At 50.2% G+C, this 27,882-nt stretch overlaps 2 protein-coding genes across 7 annotated transcripts in view; both read right to left on the reverse strand.

Annotated features, from left to right (window-relative positions):
• LOC133348438 (trichohyalin-like) lies at window positions 1–21,912 on the reverse strand. Its single transcript, XM_061561240.1, has 17 exons — window positions 21,130–21,912; window positions 20,474–20,578; window positions 19,619–19,802; window positions 14,955–15,117; window positions 13,868–14,584; window positions 13,254–13,316; window positions 12,400–12,495; window positions 11,530–11,631; window positions 10,605–10,775; window positions 8,863–8,994; window positions 6,893–7,854; window positions 5,728–5,863; window positions 4,607–4,690; window positions 3,656–4,050; window positions 2,875–2,929; window positions 2,352–2,681; window positions 1–1,247 (listed from the first exon to the last, which is right to left on the reverse strand). The coding sequence occupies exons 1-17, from the start codon at window positions 21,782–21,784 to the stop codon at window positions 1,137–1,139; spliced, it is 4,461 nt and encodes a 1,486-aa protein (XP_061417224.1). The 5' UTR covers window positions 21,785–21,912; the 3' UTR covers window positions 1–1,136.
• Window positions 21,837–27,882, reverse strand: part of LOC133348439 (uncharacterized) — a 12,979-nt gene continuing 6,933 nt past the window's right edge. For 5 of the 6 annotated variants that reach the window (XM_061561245.1, XM_061561241.1, XM_061561242.1 and 2 more), the window contains 6 exons: window positions 27,031–27,130; window positions 25,994–26,082; window positions 25,257–25,326; window positions 23,868–24,050; window positions 22,532–22,656; window positions 21,837–22,370 (listed from right to left, as the gene is read on the reverse strand). In XM_061561245.1, the coding sequence (XP_061417229.1) occupies window positions 21,837–22,370; window positions 22,532–22,656; window positions 23,868–24,050; window positions 25,257–25,326; window positions 25,994–26,082; window positions 27,031–27,100 (1,071 nt within the window). In that variant the 5' untranslated portion in view covers window positions 27,101–27,130. The remainder of the gene's footprint in view (window positions 22,371–22,531; window positions 22,657–23,867; window positions 24,051–25,256; window positions 25,327–25,993; window positions 26,083–27,030; window positions 27,131–27,882) is intronic. The other variant, XM_061561246.1, reaches the window with a different exon arrangement.

Genomic DNA, 27,882 nt, shown 5'->3' on the forward strand with positions numbered 1-27,882 from the left:
TTAAGAAACACCTCCCTTTATTTTTTGTTTAAATAACCACAGCAATCTAATTATTAAGATATAAAATGGTTAAACTGCATCAACACATTATAGTAAATTTGAATTTTAAAAAAACTCCATTAGCTTCCAATAATTAACACACCACACTTAATGGCACATCAGATAATACCAACGAGATTCAAAAGAGGTACACTGTACGTTGCACACAAGCAACTTCACACATTGTTTATAAAATGCCAACACAAACCATGTATTAAAAAAAACACATTTAAATGGAGAGCACACTGCAAGACCAAAGGCAATACAAGTGAATGCTTAGCAGAGACCACTGGTGATTAGGCCTTACTGGTGACTCATCGGCCCTTTTCCAGACAAACAGGGTTCCTGTTTCCGACATGGATTTCCCTCCAACTTTGGCAAACCGCGCCTTGGGTTTTGGGCCCATTCCGGCGTTATCAGTTTCCTTTACAGCTTCAAGCGCAATTGCTTATTATTTAAACGTGGAATGTTCAATGCTAACAGTCGGTGTTATATATTGTTTTTTTGCCAAATTTCAGAGGGAAAGGACGGTCAGTCACTTTGCTAATGCACACACGAACGCCGACAACACAAAAGGCACACAAACTCGCAAATCAGCAGCAAAGCACCCTCTGCTGGACAGAGGACCCGGTTTTTTTGATTCATGGAACAAAATATATTTTTAACCCGGTTCCCTCAATCCAAAAAAAACAAGCCTTCTATTCTCGATAGACTGCCAATTCATTCTTTCTGACAAGTTGTTCATAGCCATAAACTGCCCTGCAGCCCGCAGACCCTACCTCCGCTTGGGAAAATAGAAAAAAACATACATAATCTTGCTGCCCTAATCAAAGACGGGGTAGGTGGGGGCGTGCGGTATAAGAGGTTTTTTTGTTTAAGAAACAAGCAATTAAAGTCTGGCTGTGAGCAATGTGAGCCGTGCTATGTTTGTGGTTTTTTCTTTCACCTGAAATGCATAAAGACCTCCCTTTTCAATGCGGCTTGCGAGGCGGGGGAGCAAACATTGACAGCCCTACTCCCGATTACAGCAACACTTCTGATTTTAGCTGCTGCTGTTGCTGTTGCTGCCAGCATGTTTCACAGGGGAGCTCGTGTCGTCAGGAGAGCGTGTAGGGCCCGTGTCGGGCACGCACGGGCACCCTCTGTGCGCCCGCAGAAGTGTCCGCAGCCTCTGCTGTGCGCCGTGCCGGAGGGCTGCCGTAGAGCGGCTGCAGGACGTGCCATGGAAATAACACCACGCGCGCACGCACACACGCACGCACAACACCACCAGTTAATATTATAGATGGTGAAGGTGCAGCCCTGCAATTGCTTTGCCTACGCTACTGCCGGCGGAAGAGAGTCTCACTAGAGGGCAGCTCCCGAGAGCTAATAACTTGGAAATCAAAAGTTAGTACAGGGATGAGCAATGCACTCACACAAAAAAAAAAAATCAGTAATTGGTTGGCTGTGGTTGCTCACTAGAGGCACCTATTGATGGCTGGAAGAATTCCAATATTTCTCTAATTATCATAATTAAAATCTTGATTTATTGAAGCATGTTTGTTTTCATAATAGTCCTCGGGTTACTATTAATGTATTGAATTATGTTAGCCCGTCAATTAACTTTTAATTCAGAAACTCATAGTAGCGCAAGGCATGAGCTTCCGTGTACGCTGTGGCTGTGATAAGACTACATCAAGGCTACCCTAACAGCGAGTTTCATTATTAAGTAAGTTGCCCATTCATTCCTCCCTTTGTAAAGCAATCTACATATGGCTGGTACTCTTTACATAACTAATGCCTATATATCTCACATATTCGCCAATATTAAAATGGCATTAGACCAGTCATTGTTTATTACCTCGTCAAAAGCCACACCAATAATGCATCACTGCTATATTTGCGTATGGGATTCTCTTGCGCTAAATTAGGTATCATACACAGGGATTGTGACCAAGTGTGTGGCTGATGTCAATTAACATTATGCACCATTAGGGATTACAAGGCTTACATTTTGGACATTAGTCGCGTCTATACTTAAAACTAGTAAACTAAGAATATATTTTTTCATATTTGCAGCAACCAAAGCTTACAGCCCGGAGGTTGACTGGTTCACTCACAGGCTAGAATTCTACATTGATTGTAACACCAGTTACCGGCTTTGAATATGTTCTAAACACTGCATAATAACGGCAGTGACTAGTGTCGAGGGGATATGAGAAACTGCGCGGTGTTGATTGCTTTAGAGGCTCATGACTGCCCATGTGTTTGGGCTTGAGTGGCACCTGCCTGACAGCAGTTGCCACGTCGTCACGAGAAAGCCCTCTTACCTTTGTGAGCTCCTCAAGGCTCGAGGTTCGCGCGGAAAACCTTCTGGATCCTGGTTCCCCGAAGTGCGCGGAAGCTCTATCATTGAGGGCTCCGCCGTAAGGCCCCCCGCCGCCAGTCGGTGCGGTCACCTTGAGTTGACGGATTTTGCCGTGGAGGTGGTGGAGGAGGCGCAGGGTTCCAGCGCTGTGCCCCATGCCCGCGTCGCTGCCCCCTACGTCGCCGCTGCCCATGTCGGGCGCCGCCAACCCCATGGCGTCGCCCGGGTCGGCAAGGGCAACTCGAGTCGGCACAGAGGAGGAGCGGTGTCGTCGCGGCAATGCGCTGCATTCCTGCCACAATGCAGAGCCTTAGCGACGAGAGACTACCAATGCTTTGGATTCAATATATGAAAAAAAAATGTCGTGTATATACTGATACAAAAAAATCGCTAGGCACAGGCCCGAGATGGCCAAGCAGACAAACCACAAATGGCAATGTGAGGTAAAGTTGTTTATGTGCTGAATGAGTTGCGCAATACTGTACAATGTTTGCTGTCCGGGAGCTGTCCATTGTGTAATGTTCCTGATGATTGCTTCGCCTGCGTACACAAAACATGGCGTCAATAACAACATGACAATGAAGAAATTGAGGACATGCAAAAACAAAAGCCTCCACTCACAAATACAGAAAGTAGTGTCAATGCTATTATTAAATCTGACTCAGCGAAGATTTTCGCTTTTGCACTATACTGCCCTCTGATGCATTTTCAGGGTCCGTACCACGTGTCGTCTGGTACGACGTTTCTCTTTACGTGCTGAAAACCGAAAAAGCTCAGAAACACAAAAACCTACCAGCATGTGGAGCGCAAACGTCGGACACGAATGCCGCACAACAGGCAATACAGAACCCTTGAATTCTAGATTTGAAGCTTTCGTGACTGCAAGGATTCATACTCTTAGTTCTTTCGGTAAAGTCACGTAGGTAAAAAATGAAATTAAAATTAAAATAAAACAATAAAAATCACGACGTTTCGGAGGCAACACAAGTCTCCGTCATCAGGTGGGACTGTCACAGCCAGATTAGCTGCATCAGGTGGGACCGTCACAGCCAGATTAGCTGCATCAAGCAGCTAATCTGGCTGTGACGGTCCCACCTGATGACGGAGACTTGTGTTGCCTCCGAAACGTCGTGATTTTTATTGTTTTATTTTAATTTATTACCTACGTGACTTTACCGAAAGAACTAAGAGTAAGAACCTTTGAAATTACACCGAGCGTCATTCAGCCCGAAACGTCGCGCGCCACTGCTGTGCTCGGGCGTGTACCGCAGCAACTCCACGTGCAGCTCCTCCTGGAACTTGCGCGCCAGCTTGCCAGCCGTGCTTTCTTTCCACTGACGCATCCCGCGCTGGACAGCGCGCAGCTCGCCGTCTTTCTCGCGCATCTGCTCTCGCAGCTGGCGCACCTCGTTCTGGAGCTCACGTGAGCCGCCCTGGCCCGCCGTGTGGCCGTTTTCACCATCGCGCTCGAGGCCCTCCCTGGAAAAAGCCTCAAGGTCGAAGTCGAAGCCGTCACGTCGTTGGCTGCATGGGTGCCCGGCGCTGCCGCTGTTCTGCCGAGCCGCGTACTTTGGTGGAGCGCCTCGCCAGCTCAGCTCGCGCTGTTGATGTGAGCCCTGGATGCTGGAAATCTTGAGAATGTGCAGCTCTTCGTTGTGATCCTAATGAACAATAGCAGCAGTTATGAACAATGCTGCGTTGAGAAAATAACACGAAAACACAGCACAATACGTGAAACAATATGTTTTCAGTTCAAAATCCCTTATATGATATGGTCGTATAGATATGTTTTAAGGTACATTGAATTTAAAAATGCAGTATTGGGCAAAACCGGTTTAGACAAATAATGGACCTTATGGGAAAAATTGGGTTGTGTTCCTGGGTCCAAAATGACCACCCCCCTCACTCTTTATTGAAGGTCTGTTCAGCTGAAACACGTGTTGGATAAGTCTCGCTGGGCAAGGTTTTCCCGTAATATGAAGCCATAATTCGTCATAAAGGTTTTATTTCTTGCTCAAATGAGCATTGAGGCAGTGCTCATCTCCTGTTTACAGTTCACAGCCCTGAACCAGTGGTGCAAATTCCACATTCCTATGGCAGGGCTAATCTATCCAAAGGACAATCGCTGTTGGGTTGAATCAACCCCCTAGCAGGATTTGGCCTCGCAAAACTTCTGCCGCTGAGACACCCAGCCCGGTGATTTCTTGAGGACGGCACCTGAATCAACCTCTCCTTGACCTCCTCCACGGCGGCTGCTTTTTCCCGCTCCAGTCGCTCCCTCAACTCATTCAGCTCCTTCTCCTGATGGAGGGATGGGGCCGCGGGGTTCACATTTACTTGAAGGGCATCTCAAGATCCAACACAAACACACTGAATCCAAACCCCCCCCCCTGCCTCCATCTCACCACCCTAAAGCCAGCGTGAGACTTTGTTTACTCTGCTTGATGCCATAGAACAAACCGTGTGTTCAATACATGCTGCAACCACTGAAATACCCACGGAAGAAGAATCGTCCAGCACTGCACACTGCGGGGTCCTTGTAAATAAATTTTTTTTTTTTTACAGTGCGGTGTTCATAATGCGGTTTCAGCTTAAATAACCTGGAGTTTAGCAGACTTTAAGGAATCGCTTTCAGGATTGGATTCGGCCTTGAAATAAATTACATTCACCGAATTCTGAGAATTCAACCTGACCTTGGCTTCACATTAATAGGTAGAGGTGCAGCCCTGCGATCTGCTTTGCTCACGCCACTGCTGGCAGAAGGGCCCCCACGAGAGGTGGTGGGTGTGAAGGGCACCCCCAGACGGTATCTTTCCACGCTGGCCAATCTTGGAAAAAGTGGCAGGAACCACACTTCACCCCATGATATCATTGTTTCGTGCAGAGAGATCTATTTACCATTCTTCACTTGAAATGAACAAAGAAAGATGAATTACCGGTAATAAATAATAATCTGATTGAAAATGCCGAAGAAGGTACAATGCTGGAGTCCACCCATATTAAACATCACTCTTCCCTGTCACCAATATTAATATAACAGCGTATTCTATGTGTGCATGACTTCATTATATGAACATTAGTTTAATCCTCTCTTTCTCAAGGGAAATGTAAAAAGTTAATACCGCACCACAAATGCAAACGGCACCCCCCCCCCCCCAACCGTGTGCTCCCCTCCCACCCCGTTCATGCATGAACGGTTAGTGCGGTACGGGTAGCTACGTACGGTGCGAAAGAAGTTCAACATGCACGTGCGTGCACGAGCTCTCACGAGCGTGCCCGGCGATGGTGGAGGCGCGGAAGAGTGTTGCGGCACGGCGGCTCCCGTGAGGCCGTCTCACCTTGGCGACTTGCAGCTGCTGCGCCTGCCGCGTGCGGTCGCTCAGCTGCTGCTGCAGGTGCAGCACGTGGTGCCGCAGGTCGTCCCCCACCTCGCGCAGGCCCTGCAGCGCCCGGCTCGCGGGCAGCCGCGCCCCGCTGGCCCCCAGCAAACACACATGGCAAAGGCCCCGACGTAATTCAAGCTGAAGGGGACCGCTCGGGGCAAGTGCTGTTCGCGATTAGCGGCACATGTGCAGGCCGGCACGGCCCACGATGGGGGTGGGTGGGCAGCGCCACGCCCCCGGCCGCCTTTGTACCCCCCCAGTGGCGATGTTTAACACACCATATTTAAGGCTGAGTCGACCTAGGGAGTGGGGGGCCCAGGACCGATTCAGATAATCGTCACTGGACAAGCACACACGCTCGGCGGATAGTGCATTCTTGAGCATGGCAATATGCATGTTCACAATCTAAATGCCAATGTCGAGGTCTGCTGACCAATGATAAAAGAGTTTCAGAAGAGAGTGTGTGTAGTTTTGCTATTCCTCCTCCGTTGAAGGAGTGCAGACTAAGCATTGCCCGGGTGTCGATGATAAAAGTAAAAAAGAAAATGTGGGTATTTCCACATCAACGTATGCGGGTCATAATTGGTTTTTTACCCTTTTATCTGGCAACAAAACTGACACCTTTTTAACGAGGAGTCATGTTTGCATAGACCACAATACCTGCAGTCATAATGCAAAAAAAACATAACTCTGATAATGTATGCACTGTCCTTGAAGTTGATTGGTCCACACCCGAGACAGCTTTCCTTAGAGCTTAGAGCCTAGTCTCACATGGGTTGGACCAGATGATGCCAAAAGGCGCCTTTTGGCGTCATCTGGTCCAACCCATGTGAGACTAGGCTCTGAGGAAAGCTGTCTCGGGTGTGGACCAATCAACTTCAAGGACAGTGCACATTATCAGAGTTATGTTTTTTGTTTGCATTATGACTGCAGGTAATGTGGTCTATGCAAACATGACTCCTTGTAAAATAGGTATCAGTTTTGTTGTCAGATAAAAGGGTTAAAAACCAATTATCATATTTTTTACTGCCAAATGAGGAACCAATGGTGTATACGGGTTATTTTCACTTTTCCGCTATCTTAATCTGTTCTAGCCTTACCAATCCCAGCAGTTGTATACCTGTGCGTGGCTCTGGCAGGGCTCCTGGGAATGCTCTTGCTGCCTGTGCTCTCTATCAGCTCTTGAATCTTCTCGATCTCAGAAGCGAGCTCGGTCGCCAGACTTTGATCCTGCCGCTCAGCCTGCTCGCTCATCTCGCTCTGCCTCTCCGCAAGCTCGGAGCTCAGTGCACGCAGCTCTGCTCCCAGCCTCTGGCTCTCCGTCTCTCCCTCGCGAAGCTCCATCTGCAAACGCAGCCTCTCACTCTCTCCGTTTTGGAGCTCCTGTCTCATCCTCTGTACCTCGTGGTGACCCGAGTGCAGGCTTTCCTCCAACGTCTGTTTTTCAATCTCCCTCTGGCGAAGCTCTTTCTCTTGCCTCAGCAAGGCGATCTCCTTTTGGTGAAGCTCCATCTCGAGCCTCTGCCTCTCCGTGTCTCGCTCGCGCAGATCCTTCTGCATCCTCTGCATCTCCAGGCCGCATGCCTGCAGGTCCGCCATCGTCTTCTGACACTCTCTGTCTCTCTCGTTGAGTTCCTCCTCCATTTTCTGCGCGCCAAGCACCTTGTCGTTGAGCCTCTTCTCCAGCCTCTGGTTTTTCGCCTGCGCTTCCTGCAGCTCCGCCACGAGCCTCTGCCGCTCCTCGTCCCCCGCCTTCTCCTTCGCCGACGCCTCCGCGTTCAGCGCGCGCAGCTCCTTCTCCGCTCTGTGCAGCTCCGAGTCTCTCGCGTGGATCCTCTTCTCCAGCTGGAGCTTCTCGCCGTCCCATTCCCTCTCCGCCTGCCGCTTGCTCTGCTCCGCAGCCTGCAGCTCGTCTTGCGCCCACTGCTGCTTCGTGATCGTCTCCTGGAGGTCTCTCAGGAGGCGATGCTTCTCGGCCTGGACTTCCTTCTGCAGCCTCTTCCTCGCTGCCTGCGCGGCGAGCAGCTCCTGCTCCAACGCCGCCCCCTTGGCGGTGAGCTTTTCGACTTCTCGCTCCTTCTCCTGTGCGCGAGTTCACAACGACGACGACGACAACAACAATGACAAAAACAATCCACAATGTTTGCCTTTCATAGACTGTTGGCGCAAGTGTTGATAGTGAGCACCTACTGAGGGGCTGTCGTGGCCTCACCACCACCGGCCCACCTTATACTGGTAGGAACCTCCTGGTTACACCAGCCCACAGGGGATTATTGTGTCCGTCCGTCCGTCGTGCAGGGAGGGGCTGGGTGGGGAGGGAGGGGCTGGGTGGGGAAGGGGAGGATGGAGAGGGGCTGGGTGGGGAGGGGCTGGGAGGGGAGAGTGGGGATGGGCTGGGTGGGGAGGGTGGGGCTGGGTGGGGGGGGGGAGAGGTGGGGCTGGGTGGGGAGGGGCTGGTCACCCCGTGGTGCCCTTATAAAACTCAATGTTTAACCTACTCACGCCGGTTTGTGCCCACCCTCACAGTCTGGCATATTTGCGGAATACACCACGCCGCCGTTGACCCTGGCTATTGAGCGAGCAACCCAACGTTCCTACCGTCTCCCTCCGCAGGAATGTGTTTCTCCCAACTGCAGATGTTCACGCACGACATCACCAGTGCTCACTTGACGTTAAGATTACCTAGGGAAGGCCCACGACCCATTCAGACGCCACTCGTCACTGATATTAGGCTTGAGGCTCGGTGAGGCTTTCTTGGTTAAATAAAAAAAAAAAATTCAAGAGACAGTGTAGGAAGCTGAAGTCGAGTGTGGAGTAGAGCGGTAAAGTGTGGTGTTGAGCCCTGTGGCTTTAACGCAATGCACAGTGAACCCTGTGACCTGAGTTCCATTCTTGGCCACGGCTAACATCAGTTTCGCCCCCCCCACCCCTACTTTACCAACCCGCACTGACCAGCGTGGTGAAGTATGGTCAAACAACCCACACGGCGCGGGGAGGAGGCTGTACATGCAGTGAAGTGTACACATTGCGTCCACTGTTTGACGCATGCCACCGGGCGACGGAGACGCGCGTGCGTGCGGGACATCTCACGGCTTGCAGGTGGGCGCGCAGGGCCTGCAGGGCCTCTTGCTGCTCGTGCCGGAACGACTGCTCCACGGCGCACACAGCCGCCAGCCGCTCGGCCTGCAACTGCCGCGCCTGGGTCCGCAGCTCCTCCACCTCCTGTCGGAACACACCACCGTGAGCGCCCACGCCACGGTACGTGTGACGGGTCTTACCAAGGGCGGCGCCTTGTACGTGTGTTGAACCTCTTTTTGCACCGTACGTAGCCAACCGTGCTAATCGGAGGTGTGGGGGAAGGGCAACAAACTGAACACAAAAAGCAGTTCGGAAAGAAATTCGTTTTACGATCTACATTCAAAAGTGCAACGCTCCGGTGGAGGAGCATCTCGGGAAGATGTTCGTGCACTTCACGGGCTCACTGTTTGTTAGCCAGGCCGGGCCAGGCCCGTGACTGGCAAGGATGGGCAGTATCTAAGTGACACGTGATGAAAATATGTAGCATCGTTACATTTGTAATCTATAGAATAAAAGGGAAATTTGTAAATGTGTGTGTCTGTTCGAAATATTTAGCATACTTCCCAACATGCAACAAACTTGAAATTTGGAATGTGGGTAGCTTCCAGACTGCACACAATGCAAACGCATAAAAAAATTACTTTTGTATTTGAGGCGGGGAGGGGCGCAATAATGGATATATTTTGCACGGCAAGTGAGCGGTGACGTCACATTTGGGAAACATGTTGGCCCTATTTTCCGTTTACCGTTTTTTTTAAAGCGGATTTCTTTAAGCAGAGGCATGCTTAGTCGTTTTTTACGCCCATCTGTCTGTCTAACCAATGTTTGTGAGATCAGATAAAATAGAGACGCAACATTTTCTGAATGGATTTGTACGCGCCAGCTAGACAATATTTTAGACCGACTTACGGTGTTTATTTCTGCAGTAAATAAAACATTTGACATTAATACATTCTCAGAAATGTTGAGAAATGAAATCAAGTTCATATTCCCTCTGTACGCGCACGGGAATTGAAATAATAATAACATCTTCGTTATTTTATTTCTATTTTTTTTATTTGTTTTCCTCTCATTTGGCGCCCCACTTAACTTGGCGCCCTAGGCGACCGCCTAGCTCGCCTATATCGACGGGCTGCCCCTGTAGCCAGCACTTGTGGATTCGAGATCATGAGTTTTTAATCAGACTTTCATTACATTATTTATAAATACAATAGAATCTGTATTTAAAAACCACCAAATTGTGACCAGCCAATAATGTAAAAAAAATTAACCCGTAAAAACAAAGTTTTTCACTATAAATCCTTTATATGCGTGGCGGCTAGAATCCTCTCGTCATCTGGCTTGAGATGGCTGCCACCTATGGGTCAGATGATTGCCTGCCACCATTAAGCAATTGGTAATTAAATATAATTTTCTTTTTTCCTAAAAGGTGTAAAAATTTGGAAACATTTTTTCACGAAAATTAATTGTCACGCACAACGAGTCTGTGTGCAAAATGTCAGCTCGATTGGATCACGGCAAGTGGGTTAAAAAACGACCGAAAAATTTGCACGGTCGTAAGCGCGCAAGCAAGCAAGCAAGTGAACTTAATATAAAGGATTTAAAAAAGCAAAAACACATTCCTGCGGAGGGAGCTGGTAGGAACGTTGGGTTGCTCGGTCAATGGCCTGCAGGGTCAACGGCGGCGTGGTGTATTGAGTTGCAGCTGTACACATCTCAGCGCCCGAAGGGAAGAAAGCTAACGGATGCCCAACCTGCGTCAGCTGCGAAGTCACCTCCCGCAATCCACGCGTCGCCTGTCGCTCAGACTCCAGGTCCAGTGCGAGGGCTCGGACGGCCATCGCCCCCTCCTCCTGCCGCGCCACCCGCTCCCGTTGCCGCTCCATCTCCCAAGCGGCACGCTCCGTGCCAACCGCTCGCTGCGCCTGCACGGCATGGTGGTGCCCGTGGGTGCACGTTGACCTGGCCGTCCACTCACGAGCGGGAGCCTCTCTGCCCACGATTCTCTAGACCAGTAATTCTCGAGTCCCACAATACCCTAGTCCCACCATTCTCTAGGCCCACAATTCTCTAGTCCCACAATCCCCTAGTCCCACAATTATCTAGTCCCACAATCCCCTAGTCCCACAGATTGCTAACCCCACAATTCTCTTGTCCCACAATCCCCTTGTCCCACAGTTTGCTAACCCCACAATTCTCTAGTCCCACAATTATCTAGTCCCACAATTATCTAGTCCCACAATTGTCTAGTCCCACAATACCCTAGTCCCACAATCCCCTAGTCCCACAGATTGATAACCCCACAATTATCTCGTCCCACAATACCCTCGTCCCATAATTCTCTATTCTAACAACGTTTTTACACCAACAACGCAACTGTAAAACTAACCTTGGGTCTCACTTGCAAAAGAGATGTTAATGTTTTAGCTCAAAAGTTAGTGAACTCTACCCACAATCCCTTAACAAGTGTAATCCATCCTGGGATGGTGAATTCATTTTCATGTACGTGTCAAACCACGGACTTATTCCACAAATTAAGCCACATTTTCAAAATAAACTGTAGATAGTACCTTCGAAACGACACCCTGTACACCATATAGATATCAGTAGGATGATGCTGACATTTTGATGGTGAGGTTGCCAAATTTGTGAAAATGCGTTCATTACTCAAGGCCTCACCATCTCAGTGGCTTCCTCTCTGAGCCGGGCACTCAGTTTGAGGGCAGCAGCCTCCTGCTCCCTGAGGGCAGCCCGCAGCTGGCACACCTCCTCCTCCCTCGCCTGAAACCAAAGAAAAAGTCAACGCGTGGGCTCAGATTACTCGCAAACACCATCAGAGAAAAATAAACTCTGCTGACACATCTGGGGCAGCGATGGTTCAGCGCACGGCACCGTTGAACCCAGTGACTCCAAGTTTGATTCACAGTCATTGGGGAGTGGTGCTAACCCGAAACGGATGCTGGGAGTATGGATGCTTAATTTGCAACCCCATTTGTCGAGGCACCGTACGTATGAACTTCTTTCGCGCCGTACGTCACCAACCGTGCTTATCGGAGGTGCGGGGGAAGGACAAGAAACTGAACACAACGGGCAGTCCTCAAGAAATGAGTTTTCAATCTATATTTAAAAATGCATTGTTCCAGTGACTTCTTAATATCGTAAGAGCGTTCCAGACGGCCGCAGAAGCGCATCTGAAAGCGCGCAATGCAGCAATCGTCGTTGTTCGATGGCCAGCCAAAAGCCTCTGCTGCGAGGATGACTGCATTTCGCGTGATGGTTTATGCTCCTGAACGAGCTCAGCCGGGCAATGTGGTTGTATGTGCGTATGTAGAACTTCTTTTGCACCATACGTAGCCAATCGTGCTTATCGGAGGTGTGGTTCATTTGTGGCAAGCACTTTGAGTGTAACGAGCTGCATTGGTCAGATTCTGCAGCGCCTGTCACGTGCACCACGGCACGGCTGTTGCTCGACACCTCACAGGTGCATTGCAACCGCGGCGGCTCGCGGCACGCGGCGGCTACGCGCGGGGGCCACGTCCGTGTGCCCACCTTCACGGTTTGCGCGTAGTGCGCGAGCTCTGCCGTGTGGCGATCGGCGAGATCCGCCAGCGCTCGGCTCCTCTCCTCCTCCAGCCGCTCTGACAGCTGACGGGGGCGGGGAGGGAGGGATGGGGGGGGCATTGGGGCAGAGGTGACGATCATCGTGCGACCGCCACTCGGGCAACCTCGCAAGCTTTGCTCAAAAGACGCAACGGTCAGGACAACGGCCCATTAGGGAACGAGGCAGCTAACAGGGACGAGCCTTGGATGCTTCTGCTGCCACTCTTTGGATCTGCGATAGGTTGGTTGAGTCTGGGCGGTGGGGCCTTTGGCAAATGCAGTGATTTACTTTGGAAAGGGTAAAAAATTTCATTCAATTTAGTGCATAAACGCTTGAGAGGTGATGCAATGAATTTAAATCCAAAAAAGCGAAATAAAATCCGAAAGTGTCTGCCTGAAAATCTGACATCATCCCTGTAATGATAAAAATATGACTGTATAGATGAATAACTCCATGTGCAGAAAACTCAAAACAAACCACGGCAAATAAAAGGCTCAGAGTTAGAGCCACTGGATGGGCACAGGTAAGGCACCAATGTGGTCCTGCAAAGTAGCCATGCGGCTGTAAATCACAGAGCAGGGCTTTCGAAGCTGAATTGTAATGTATTTGCTGGTGGAGACGAGAGCTATTAAGAGCCTCATACGCAGGATATCCCACACGCCTGGATGCGATTCAGCCATCTGAAATAGAATCGCCGCGCTGAGCTGTTGTACGATTGGACGCAAGCTGATTCCACATGAAAGGAAGCCAAGAGTGCCAATTACTGACGGATCATGAATGCGTCTGTGTGAGAAATAACCACCTGCTCCAGCTCCTCGGTTTTCAGCCTCACGAGTTCATCTCTGTGCTTCTTCAGAGCTCCCTCCTGAAACGGGAAAAAATAAAAGACAACTTTAATAACCTCGATGCAGACGATGCATTTTTTTCATGGCTTGCTCACATTTTTACTTGTCGACTGTGTTCATTTGCACGACAAAAAATAACCACCCACACCAAATGTCACCCCGTTCAACACGTAGGATTTTGCGACCAATATTATCCGTAGCAGAGCTTTTGTTCGTTAGATCGCGTAAAAACGTGTCGTTAAACCCACCACCACCCGACACGGCCAATTAGTAAGGCTTGTCACGTAAACAAAACGTGCCAATTCATTCGAGTACAGTACTCGCATTGTAAATGTTGTGGGTTTTTACTTGTTACGATGTGAAATTACGCAGCGAAAATAATCCCCGACGAAACGTTTGCGTTACACCTCCACCTGACCGAACAGAAACGGTCCGCCTGCTGTATTGTTTCCACCTTGTGTGGCTATCGAAACGTCGCGATCGATGACTTATTTTGTCTCTCTACGTGACTTCACCGACAGAACCAAAGAGGATAGAGACGTCAATCTCCCGCAGAATAACGCGCCCTCACCTTCTCCAGGGCGAGGCTCTCCACGGTGCCAGCGAGGCGCCTCACCTCGTCCTCCCTCAGCCGCTCCATCTCCCTCGCGTGCGCCGCTCGCGCCCTGCCCAGCTCCCTCTCCTTCTCCTCCAGCTCCCTCTCCTGCTGGACGCGCATCATGGTCAGCTCAGCCTGCAGGCGAGCCAGGACAGCGTCCTTGTCCCTCGACTCCTCCGACACCCTCTTCACCTCCGCTTCCGCCCACCTCCGCGCCGCGGCGGTCTCCCTCCCCTGCTGCAGCTGCGAGCGCCCGAGCTCCTCCGCCTTCGCCTGCAGCTCCGTCCTCTTGTCCTGCAGCTCCGCCTCCTTCTCCTGGAGCACCGCTCCCCTGTCTTGTAGCTCCACGCCCAACACCTTGTTCTCGTCTCTCAGCGCGCCGAGCTCTGCTCTCAACCTGCTCTGCTCCTCTTTGGCCCTCGCCAGCTCCACCTCGAGCCGGGCGTGATCTTCCCTCTGTGCCCTGAGGTTCTCTCCCTTCGCTCTAATCTCCACCTCCAGCCTTGTTTGCTCCTCTCTCTGGGCCCTCAGCTCTTTGCCTTTGGAATCGAGCTCTGCCTCCAAGCGCAGCGCGCGCTCCTTGCTCTGCGTGGAGGCCAGCAGCCGCTCCGCGAGCACGCTCTCCAGCGCCGTCTCCCTCCGGCTCCTCCCCAGCTGCTCCACGTCTCGCTCCTGGCCAGGGGACCTGTCCTGCTCAGTGAACATCACCAAACACCACCGCTGTAACATCATCGTCGTCGTCGTTGTCATCTTTGTCGTCACGACGGTGACCGTCGTTAGATTTTTGCTACCAATCAAGAGCATCATTAGCATCATCATGTTCAAATCACCATGGACACCAACAACCACATCTCCATGCTGGAGAATATGCATGTCGGGATAACGTGTGCACACCATGCGGAAAAACCAGCGAACACGCCAACGTTGGGCCAACGTTGGCGTGCACCTGGAACCGCTGGTTCACATTGGCCCAGCGGTTCCACGTTTACTGGGAACACACAACGTGCACCCGAGAGGAGGGTGTTTGCGTCCGTGCCACCGGAGCGTGCGCCTCCATTACCCTGGCGGCGACGGTGCCGGGGGCAGCCGCTGGTAGCGCATGCGGGAGGCGCGGTGGGGCGCGCGTCTGTGCGCTTCTGTTTGCTGGAGTCGTCCGAGCTGGGTCTGCACGCGTCGGCACTGCTGCTTCTGCTGCTTCTTGCCGGCCGACCAGACCTGACCTGCTGGACACACACAGAAGCTCCGTTTGTAACGACAGTACGCGGTGCTTATATTCATCATGATTCATATTCTTGGTACTTTCGGTAAAGTCACGTAGAAGCTGTCCTCAGGTGAAGAAACAGGTCCGTTCTTCACCTGAGGACGGCTGCTTGCGTTGTGGCCGAAACGTCGTGAGAATTATTTTATTATGTTTTATTTTTATTATTTTATTACTTCCCTTCTACGTGACTTTACTGAAAGAACCAAGAAGATGAATCCCTGTAGTCACGAAAGCTTTAAATCGAAATTCATCATGATTGCCGAGTACATGCACCGAAGCCTCAAAACCGCCAGTGGTATCCTGGGTATACATCAATGTAATCGTTAAAAAAAGTCGACAGCCATTTGTCAATGCACTGCTGGATGACGAACTCCCCGTGGGGTTTGTTTGACCATACTTCACCACACTTGTTAATATGGGTTGGTGAAGTTGGGGGGGGGGGGGGGCACCCAAGACAGGTTCGCATTTTACTCGACGCTAATGTCAGCCGTGGGCTGGGAGTCGAATTCATGTCGCCAGGTTCACAGTGCAGTGGCATGTGCGGCACCGCGCATAACGATGGCAGTAGTAAAGTTGTTTCTCTGTAAATCTGGGGCAAACGTTAAACTTGAAGCCATTTGAGAAATATGACACAAGGCAAAATATATCTACCAACTTTACAATGCCCCCCTTGCCCCAGGCTGTACTCTGTTCTACCTGAGTTTAGTGCATGCCACCTGTGCTTTGGGCGATGCCACACGTGGCACACACACTGTTCACGTGTGTTCATTAAGGAGCGTGCAAGACATATCTCCCCATACGACTGCAGTCACCGCAATCCAAGGAACAAATTGTGGCCTAAGTCAAAATGTGTTTTTTTCGATAATAAGTTGAAAATAATTAACGAGAACCTTGCAACAATTTAGCAGTAAATCATTCGTCTTTACAAAAGAGGTCCACGAACCACCTCTCATTCGTTGCAGTTCCGCGCAAATCGCTGCAGGCAAGTTCCTCCTCGCTTGTAAGCACTGCAACAATACTATTATACTGGTAGGAACCCACTGGTTCCACCAGCCCACAGGGGATTATTGTGTCCGTCCGTCGTGCAGGGAGGGGCTGGGTGGGGAGGGAGGGGCTGGGTGGGGAGGGGCTGGGTGGGAAGGGTGGGGCTGGGTGGGGGTTTGTGCCCGCCCTCACAGTCGGGCATATTTGCGGAATACACCACGCCGCCGTGGGCCCTGGCCATTGACCGAGCAACCCAACGTTCCTACCAGCTCCCTCCACAGGAATGTGTTTCCAATGGTAACACAAATCGGCAACGTAGCTAGATGTTAGATATGCCCCACCGGCTTGTTTATGCGTTATTTGCGTTAATTTTCCATTGCATTTGCAATAGAGACTCGCCAACGCACACAGTGCTCAACCAACAGAGCTACAGCATCAACACCAGAGCCTAACGAACGACATTTCACCCCATTGTCCTTCGCTGGGAAACTTTGACGCATGTTGGTGTTTTACAACAACAGTAACACAACAACAACAACAACCCCCTTTCGCAACCAAGTGGCAGTGACTTCATCACGGCGCCTGTGCCAGGACAGGTGCACCGTGAGGCCACGTGTCGAAGGCTGGCTGCTCACTGGAGGTCACGGGACAGACCAAGGTGCCACATGGGTTGGCCGAACGACTGAGATGACTGGCAAGATGCACCAGCGGCGCCCCCTGCTGTGCCAACTTGCAACTCCGGCTGACCGCCTGATGAAGCTGGTTGTAATTACCGGCGAAACGTCGTACTCGAATCGTAAATGCTGTGTGGTTTACTCTCCCACACACCGGTGTTGCTGAACTGGTAACGAATTGGCATGTTCTGTTTACGTGACAAACCTTACTAATTGGCTGTGTCGGGTGGTGTCGGGGTTTAACGACACATTTATATTCACGCGATCCAACCCCCAAAAAAACTTTTTCATGGATAATATTTACTCTTTGGTTCTTTCGGTAAAGTCCCGTAGAAAATAAAATCAAATAACAATAGAATACGACGTTTCGATTGCAACACAATGCCACACAGAGAGTCGGTTAACACACAATTAACGCATAGCCTGGTTGATTACATTCTTCCAAATGATTGCTAAATTAGAAGTTAAGTGTGAAACAGACAAAACATTTTAGAGAGAGAAATAGGAAGTTTGACACAGTGGTGCTGTCTTTTCTTTTTGTCATTCTTTGGAGGAGGGTGGTCAGCCACGTGGGGTGTGTTGCCTGTTGTGTTGTCCGGCTCTCTGTGTTGTGTTGCATTGTGTTTCTAAGTTGACGATGTTTGTTTTAATCATTCATTCTTACCTGATGATGGTTGCTTGTGTTGCAATCGAAACGTCGTATTCGATTATTATTTGATTTGATTTTCTACGCGACTTTACCGAAAGAACCAAAGAGTAATTCTTGCAGTCACGAAAGCTTCGAATCTAGTTTGGATAATATTTGGTCGCGAAAACCTACTACTACTACGTGTTAAACTTGCTGCATTTTAGCCGCCCGGCGCTCCACTCGGTGTTTTACACACAACAACAAACGACAAACCAAAAAACACATCCTTTTCCCGACATGTGTCATTGCATACATTGGTTCTAACAGTTCCGTGGTGCTCAAGTTTTTAAGTGATCTCTGATCAAAACACAGAAGGCATGAAAAATACGAATAGGTTTTTACCAGTTTCTGGCAATAACACTGGAGGTGTTAAGATGTTCAAACACCAAATAGAAACATTTTGCAAGGACTCAAGTACTGCCTTAACCGCACACGGTACTTGTTGGTGAGCATGCAAACAAACATTGCTCTGTTAATATAGTACGTGTACGTTAATGCAGTACTTGATTGTTTGAACATCTGAACAAAACTCCTGTTGTATTGCCTGTTCTTATTTTTCATACTTTGCTACTGGAAAGAATGTTAATGCAGTCATTGATTCCTTGCCAAATGTATCTATTTGAAGTTTGAACATTTTAACACAACTCCTGTTTTATTGCCAGAAAGTATCAAACCTATTCTTATTTTCTTACGTTGATACTGGCAACAACAACAAAGGCCCCACGATACAACAGAGGACGAGAACGACAAAAAAAACACCGAACCATCTGCGATTATCTGACCGGTGGCAATAACCCGCATCCCGGACGAACACCGCGCACTTGAACCTCACCACGGCCCGGTGACTGCGGACATCACCACGACCACCACCACCACCACCAACTCCCCCACCAAAGGCCGACAGCCGACACGACCGTCAGAATCTGGATCAAAGAATATGCGTCTGCGCTGGAGGAATCCGATGAGCTTGCGAAGCCGCCCAAATGATCGTCCGTACGTTGTGCCGACTTCTTCGGAGGCCCAGCCGTGGGTGAATCGGGAGGTTTGACGAGGACTGGACAAGTGGCAGTCCGTTAAGGACTCTTCCCCCCACCCCCCTTCCTCTCTCCGTCTCCAGCCCTCGACGTGCGTGCAAAGGGATCGATGAGTTTGAAGTGTTTAGCGCGACGCGGTGGTTACCGTGGGAGCCAGCTGAGTCGGAATATAAATAACCGGCGACAAGAATTCGCCGCCAACAGAAATGGTATTCGATGCAACAGCTATGTTATGGGGCTCTTTTTTTGGCCGGTATCAAAGTATGAAAACACAAATGATAGGTCAACGAAGTGGCTTATCATGACGTGGACATTTATAGCAGCCAAATACTCTCTAAACGCATGTCGATTCTAAATCTGGAGGGAAAAACCGGACGACCCTGAGAATAATCCACACGACCACGGGAGAGAGACACGCAAACTCCAAATATACAGCAGGCGTCAGGGTTGGGATCCAACCCACGACCTCCTGTATACCAGGCGAAGTAATTAACATCTCACCACATCATCAGTGTGAGGGCCGCCACCCATTTGAAACCATTGGGGTTTGAGGGTACCACGATGATGGGGGGTATTTTCACATTTGTGTATTTTCGGGGCCGCACGTCCAGGGGGTCGCACTAAAAGCCACCCCGGGGGCCGCCAGTGGCCCTGCAGGCCTTGCAATGAAGAACGCTGGCGCTGGAGGTGTCGTCACCGGGACAGAGGCATTCTAAGAATAAATGTTACCTTGTTCAACGAACTCACTAGGCTCTAGCGGTGGTGCAATGTTGATGATGAAAAAAGAAGAACGTAATCAACCAGGCAGGGTGTTGACTGTTATGTTATCCGACTCTCTGTTGTATTACATTACATTTCTAAGTATACTAGATTTGTGTTTCTATTTAATTTATACTTGATGATGAATGCTTGTGTTGCAATCGAAACGTCGTATGCTAGTATTTAATTTAATTGATCATTTTATCTTTATACGTGACTTTACCGAAAGAACCAAAGAATGATGGTGATGATGGTTTACGCTCCTTGACAAGACTGGGGGGGGGGGGGGGGGGGGGCCCGGTGCGCCTCCGGTTGCCTCGTTACCTCTCGGCGAGGCCGCTCCAAGGGACCGCTCCGCTCGGACGACGTCTCGGGCCCGGCGTTTCCCTCCGCCCCGTCCCCGGCGGCCCCCCGCGCCTCTCCAGGAAGCTGCCGTCCAGCAGGGAGGGCCCCCCGCTGTCGTCCGAGGACAGCTCGTCGTTCGTCGAGACCTCCCCGCGCTCGTCACCTGGAACATTGCGGAGTTTTAGGGCGCAGATCCAGCCCGCCTTCTTCAAACCGAGCCCAGTGTGCGCGCGAAGTTAAAACCCCGTACTTTGGTTGTTGCTGTTGTTGTTTGGTTGTTGTTGTCGTGTCTGCCGGGCGGCGCATTGTAAAGAGGTCAGCGGGGGCAGTACACCTCACCATCAAACTAAGACTAAATAATGTTTTATTTCACCAGGTAAGGCCCAATGAGCAATCTAGCTCCTTTTCAGAAGCGACCTGGCCACAATGATAGCTCAACAAAGTGGCTTATCGCGTGGAAATGTATAGCAGCGAAATACTCTAAACGCATGTTGATTCTAAATGTGGAGGGGAAAACCGGAGGTGCTGGAGGAAATCCACAAGACCACGAGACGTCAGGGTCGAGATCAAACCCAAGACGTCCTGTATACCCGGCGAGGTAGTTAACATCTCGCCACCATCAGGGTTGCCACCTGCCTTGGTTTTATCAGAACGTCGCCTTTTTGAGGTGGCCATCCTCAGAAATCTGCAAGTCTTCGTGGGACATAACAAGTCCCGGCTTGTGTCCGCAGCCTAATAATGAATCATTCAAAACAACGCTTTTAACCTGAAGCCATGCCCTCTTTCTTGGCATTTCGAGTAATATCTATTTCCGGAGGTGGCAACCGAACGCACCGTCCCTGTGCAGGCCGTGGCTGAAGAGGGAGCGCACGTGCTCCGTGCGGACAGACTCCAGGTCGCTCTCCACCGTCACTTCGTCGAAGCTGCGCAAGGGTACGCCTGGATGCGAAGACAAATGACTCCTGTCAAGACACGCAGACACTTGGGCCAAGTGCTGTGAGGTGAGCACCTGGGCATGCAGAGAAATGGGAAAAAATAGGCTCATGTCGCCGTACAGAGTCTGTGAGGGCAAGTGCTGCGAGCGAACGCCTATTAAGGCCTGAGAGGTGTGTGAGAGAATGGTGGGCCAGCACCCCATCTTTGTTTCCCCAATGCTCACCGAAGGCTGAATTGACTCTGGTCAGGAATCAAACTCAGGTCGCTGTGTTCGTCGAGCAGTGCAGTAACCAATGCGCCACAGCTCCACGTACACATGCATACACTATAAACGCAATTTTTATTTTTATTTTACCAGGTACAGCCCACTGAGCTGTATAGCCTTTTTTTCAGAAGCGACCTGGCCACATATGATAGCTCAACGAAGTGGCTTATCACGTGGAAACTTATCGCAGTCAAATACAAACAAGGGGTTTGAAATATATATTGAATAACTGCGTAGGTGCGTGAACTTATCGCACGTGTAAGTTTCTCCAATGTGGAGCAGCCTTTACCAGCGAGCATGCGGGGCAGGCTACCGGCCATCTCCTTGTTGCTCCCACGAGACATCTGGGCCTCCCAGCTCTCCCAGGAAGCCCCCGGCACCGACGTTTTCTCGGCAACCATCGCCGCCGTCCGACGCTCGCCAAATCCGGGCCGGCCTCCCTGAGCGCCATCCTCCCACAGGGCAGACGCCCGGCTCGGTGGGCCCCTGCCACAGCCGGCGACGCCAGAAAGGATGCGCGAGAAATCTGGCTCCTTTTGGGATGGCGAAGAAGAGGCCGTGACCTCAAGTCGAGTGCCGGTGAGCTGGCCCAATTTTGTTCTGGCAGTCGGGGAGGGAAGGTTCGGCGTGGGAGTGCCACTCAAGCCGCCGCCACCGCCGCCCCTGCCAGCAGGGCCGTGTCGGCCTTGCTGGTCCACGGAGAAGCTGTGGCCGGTCGGCTTCGTGCCACTCACCGCATCGTGCGTGGCGGATGGAATCGTGGGCGCGGCGTGTGGATTTGTAGATGCTAACATACTGCTGTCTTTGTTCCTGTTTCGATTCGGGGAAGACACCGGCACATTTACCATCAGAGGCGTGCATCGGCTACCAGCCGTCAACCCTTCTGGTGATTTTGAAAATTGCTGCTTATCTTCACTGCCCTCCTTGCTGTGCATCTCCACCATGGAGAGGTTGCTCACAGCAGTCTGTAAACTCCACCGCCCGTCACTGCTCGATTCAACGGGAGGACCAGGAGCCTCCGACGAGGAGAGGTTGCTGCGGCTTTTGGCCCGAATCTGGCTTCCCAGCGAGTTCCTTCTCTCCGGGTGAAAATCCTCGGGCAGTTTTACTTCCTGCCGCTTGGGACGAGCCCTTTTCTTTCACATTAGCGGGGGAGCTCTGCTTCGTCAAACCTTCCCTCTCACGAACGATCACCTCCTCGAGGTCGTTCGCGAGGTCGTGCCTGAATTTCTGAACGAACGTCATGCCCATGCCCCTACGAGCGTCGGCTCGTGACGCGCTCGTCTCTCCGTCTCTACTCCGACGTGAGATGTCGCGGGGAAGGACGTCGCCCGAGTCAGCGGCCGCCCCCAAATCCGGCGGTGGCTCGGCGAGCTCGTCTCCGACGGGCACGGCCGAGGATCGAGCGGCTCCACGGGGCCGGATCAGCTCCTCCGTGCAAACCGAGGAGGCGTAGGCACCGTCGCTGTGAGCACCGTCTTGCAGGGACGGCGAGGGCGAGCGCGAGGCAGCGCCGGCGCCACCGTCCGCCTGCGCACAAACAAAAAACACTTCAGCGGACGCGTCGCGCGAAGTTTCACCGACGCACAGTTTAGCGCTTCTGCGCTTTGAGATGCCAAGGCTTTGTATGCCCGATGAATGACGGTTCTCACGCTTGCCTTGATGACAGCACTCCCCTCTGCAACCCTCACCTGTCTGTTGGGAATTCCCAGCAGCTGCTGGACCCTCCACGTGTACTCCTCGGCCCGGGCAGCCTGCACTGGGTCCTGAATTCCTGCCACCGCCTCCCGTGTTGGGGCCCGCATTTGGGAAAAGGCTGGCAGGGGGAAATCAAACAAAAGCGGCAATAATACGTGAAACGTTGCCACCTTCCACTTTAGAGAGAAGTGTCGTCAAGAAAGGGCTTTGAAGTCAAAATGACGGCACGCCGCGGTGGCGAGATGTTAACTACCTCGCCTGGTATTCAGGAGATTGGGGTATCGATCCCGACCCTGATGCCCGTATATTTGGAGTTTGCGTGTTTTTTTTTTCTCCGGGTCCTCCGGTTGTTCCCTCCACATTAATTATTTGCCTGATATACATTTCCACATGATCAGCCACTTCATTGAGCTATCATTTGTGGCCAGACCACTTCTGAAAAATAAGCTAATAGCTCAGTGGGCTTTACCTGGTAAAATAAAAAATAGCATTTCGTTTTATTTTTATTGTTTTGTCACAAGCTTACTTTTCCTATACTTTGCACTCCTATCGTGTTTTTGTAGAGTTATAACTTTCTGACATGCCCCGACTGCATATCTGTGACAAAAAGAGCTTTATCGCTCATTGGATCTCTCCAGCATAGAGACATATTCTGATTCTATTTGGCCGTTCACGTGGGTTTTGAGCGTTTCGAGTAACGCAAGCATCCCAGTGGGAATGGCTACCAGGGTTATGGTGTGTACTGGATGCACGCCAATCCTTCACGCGTGTCACGTTTGAAAATTGGCTTTGCAAAAAAAAGCACATTCGTTATGACGAGGGCTGCTGAATGCGAGCTACGAGAAAGCGGGACATTTTATAGGAAGAAGCAGAAGAGGAATATCTCACAATACCGGAAGAGGGGAGAGCCGCATGTAAATGTATTGTCTTGAGCGGTGTGCTACTAGGCAAATGACGAAAACCGGGACTTTTAATATCTCGGAAAAACTCAGAGGTCCTGGGAAAACCAGGACAGGTGGAAACTCTAGTTATGTTTATCTCACCTGGATATTAAATTAATATGATGACACTGACTGTGTGATGCACACGACAAGTCGTGGACTTTCCGTAAGCTACGAACGGCAGAGGGTTCACCACTGGCACACTGATTTCAATTCATTGTAAGAATATTGTTACGAAAAATAATATAGCACCGCGAGCCTTTCGGCACGATGTCCGACGTTTCGCTCTGCGTACTTGGAGCCACTTCAGAAGCAGTAGATCTTTAACACTACAACTATCATCATGATTATCATCACAACCGTGTTATCGCCACCGTGAAAGGCTTACCCGCAGAATCACGAGCCTGCTTGCAGCCTGCATTCCGCTCTTCACCCACTTCCACAATCTCTATTTGTCCTTTGCTCTGGGGGGCAGCTCTGTCGGGGTCAGAGGTCAGTGTGTCGTCTGGGGTGCTGCCCCCACCACCCAGGCCCGTGTCGCGGCTCCCCGTGTCGCTCTGGCCGGCGCTGCCTGCTCGCACGCAGGGAAGGATGGATGGGTGCACAGTCAGAATCATCAGAATGATCAGAATATTTATTTATGACTGCAAGAGGAATCCGATGGGCTGTGAAGCTCTTTTTCCCACAGATGGTCCAGTAAGGGGGCACGGGGTCAGAACGTCACAACGACAAACGATACAAACAACACGACGGGAGTGCGAAGTATAAGAAAGGTAAACCAATCACTAAAAAGATATATACAAATGAAACTCAAATGTGTATTTATCTTATCAGGTAAAGCCCACTGAGCTATTTGCTTCTTTTTCAGAAGCAGACCTGGCCACAAATGATTGCCGAAGAGCATCCAGATACGTGTCCTCCCCGAGACCACTAAATCTTTCTTAACAGTTTGAATGGTGTAATTATCCTACAAACATTCTCCTAATCCACATGTTACAAATATAGCATGTTCAGTTATAGACAATTAATGTTAGAAATGTTATTTTATTACCTTGCTCTAGTTATTTGGTATTATACTACAAATAATTTCCACTGAAAAAGTTCTTTCCAAAGGCATGCATTTTTGTGTTCATATTTTAACAAATTACATGGCGATGCTGTGTTGTTGGCAATGGTGCAATAGCACAGATAACAAAAACCTCGACATGTTCGACAAAAAACACTGCCGTCAAAGGACAAAACATATTTAGGTGACTTTTCGGGCAATGGTTCTTCTTCATAGCATGGCGTAAGAAAGGCCAAGGCCTGATACGTGAACGATTGTACATTTTCCTATTCATATTAATTTCGTTTCAATCCAAGGGTGAACCTCGCAGTTAAATATTTTAGGTGAATCCATCTATGTAGAGGATACAAAACGATGGTCCAAATCTGCTTCATGTCTGTATCAGTCAGGGACATGTGGGGGCGGGGGGGAGGTTGGGGGGGGGCACACACAGGCCGCGACCGGGAGATGAACGAACGTGGAAACGTCTCGGTGATTGAATGCACAAAATCTCGAGCAACTCAAATAAACAACCAACCATAGTGAGAGGGCGGACTGTACGTTCACAGCTCAATGATTTTGAAAGGTTGAACAGATTTGCTTTCACTCAGGACACAATGAAATGCCGTTGTGACATTGTGAAAATAATAATAGTTTTTTCAAATATTATTTATTTCTTAAAACCAGCCCTCCCGCAAAACTCGCTGGACACGTGGGCGTGCTTTGGCTGACCTGCCGTCTCTGCCGAGTCGAAGCCAGTCTTCGCTGTCGTCTCCTCCTCCTTCTTGGTTGAGCTTCCACTCTTAAAAACAAAGGCCAAAGTGTGGGTTTACAACACAAAATCCCATTCTGTAACAAAATGCACAGTTCTTTGAGAGAACTTCAAAAAGGCACGAAGCTCGCTGTAGCAGTCAATGTCTGCCAATGACTGTTAATAACATTATTATTATTGTAGCAATTAAGATGAGCGTAGGATGATAATATGTAATGATATATATGCTCCAAAGAATAACAACGTAATTCATGATGATTGAAAAGATCAAAGACAACGGTGATGATGATGAGGATAATGATGAGGATGATGATGACAATGCTGATGTAGAGGATGATGATGATGAGAACAATGACGATGATTGCAATGTTGATGTAGAGGACAATGATGAGGATGGTGGTGATGAGGAGAATGATGATGATGGCAATGTTGTTGTCCTTCCCCCGCACCTCCGATTAGCACGGTTAGGCTAAGTACGGTGCGATAGAAGTTCAACGTACATACACTGTTGATGTCGAGGACAATGGTGAGGATTGTGATGATGATAATGATGACAATGATGATGGCAATGGAGATGTAGAGGACAATCATGAGGAGGGTGATGATGAGTACAATGGCGGTGATGGTAATGCCGATGTAGAAGACAATGGTGAGGATTGCGATGGTGACGACGACGACGACGATCGCGACGAGCCACCTTCAGGCCCCGCAGCACAGCGTCGATGGAGTCCAGCAGGAGGTCGCACTGATCCTTCATGACCCCCCGGGGTGTCCCCACGTCCAGCTCTGTGGTCGAGTCGTGGAGACGCAAGCACAGCGTGGCACACAACGATCTCCCGAGCCAAGTGGCTCCCCGTCCCGCGTGGCCACAGGCCCCGAAGCCTGCCGCAGAGCTACGTCCGAGATGCCCTCAAGCGACATCTCGTCCACAAGCCGAGAGCAGAGGCATATTGAACGATACGGACTTTTTTTTGCGTAATCGTTGCAAGTCCTCTGAACCTGGCCGTATGTTTTTTCTTCTTCTTATTCAAAATGTGTGTTCGCTTTCTACGTGATTTGAAGCTTTCGTGACTGCAGGAATCCATACTGTTTAACACGTAGGCTTTCGCGACCAATATTATTCATAATCAACGTTTTTGGGTTTAGACCGGGAGCCAGAGCAGAGCCTCACCATTCTAGGCGAATTGCCCGATGATGCTGGATGCAATTACCAGCGAAACGTCGTACTCAAAAATTGTAAATGTTGTGGTTTCACGCTTCAACACACCGGTGGGCTAAAGCAGTGAACTATTTGTCCTTTGTCAACGTGACACTTTTTTTGCTGATTGGCTGTGTCGGGTGGTGGAGGGTTACGACACATTTATAAATAACGCGATCTAAACCCAAAAACGTTGATTATGAAGGAATCCATACTCTTTGGTTCTTTCGATAAAGTCACGTAGGTAGAAAATAAAATAGTCACGACGTTTCGGGCGTAACAAGCGTCCCAACTGATGACGGATGCTTGTGTTGCGCCCGAAACGTCGTGATTTATTTTATTTTTAAAGGTTTGCCCCGTAAAACCTTGCGAGGGGGGAGATGGGGTGAGAGTGAACTTAGTGGACCCTGTCCTTCTGTCTGTAACCTACCCAATGATCACCAGGGAACAACTATTCACGAGATGTCCCCCACCCCCCAGATTCCACCTCGTGGCTGAGCCCCCTGGCGTCGTGGGGGGGGGGGGGACCCCCTCACCTGCATCCAGGAGTTCGTCCGTGTCGTTCATTCCCAGGTCACTCCCGTCCGTCGCCCCCGCGTCATCCATTGCACCCGCTGCGACGGTGCCTGTGAAGAACTTACGAAAACAACAACAACAACAAACTAGAATGCAAAGCCCTTTGTCAAACTCTTTGGGACCTTTATATTTTGTGTAGCCAGTATCAAGATGATGAAAGAACACCAACAAAAAGAACAGGCTTTTACTCTTCCCGGCAAGAATACAGGGCGTTGCGATATTCACTTGATATCTTGTAAGCGGTGCCTTGGTGGTGTTTAAACATCTTAACGGTATTCTTTTCGGAGTGGGCTAATGCCTATTCGTTTTTTCCCCCTCATTGGTCGTAACTTCACCGCGCTGTACTCAGGTAGCCGGGGGTTCATAGTGCAGCTTTGTGAACCTCTGCCCCATCGCCGCTCGCTCAGAAACCCACCATGGTTAACGCTTCGTTATCATGGCTAAATGCTAATGACGTTGGCTACTGAGATAGTCTTGAGCATGGGATGTCACACTACGCTGGCAGGTACCATCGCGAGACGCGCACATCACCGGGAGATCGCTCGTTCCAGGATACGATCCGCAGATTATCGCTAACAGCGATCCTACTCCAGATCGACATGCGCTGTGCAGAAATACGGGTGATCGATGGCGCAGGTACAGGTAATCAATTGTTACTCGGCCAAATGAGGCAATCCATGAGTGATGTGAAGAGGGTTAGCATTGAGCTCAGCTTCCAGCTCAGAACGACGCTGTTTGATGGACACTGTGCCAAGATGATAGGCAAAAGCAGTCATTAAAATCAAACAAGACAGGGCGTCAATGAAAGTATA

Source organism: Lethenteron reissneri, chromosome 27 (assembly GCF_015708825.2).
Source record: "Lethenteron reissneri isolate LAM-NWPU_2019-01 chromosome 27, ASM1570882v1, whole genome shotgun sequence".
Lineage (NCBI taxonomy): Eukaryota > Metazoa > Chordata > Hyperoartia > Petromyzontiformes > Petromyzontidae > Lethenteron > Lethenteron reissneri.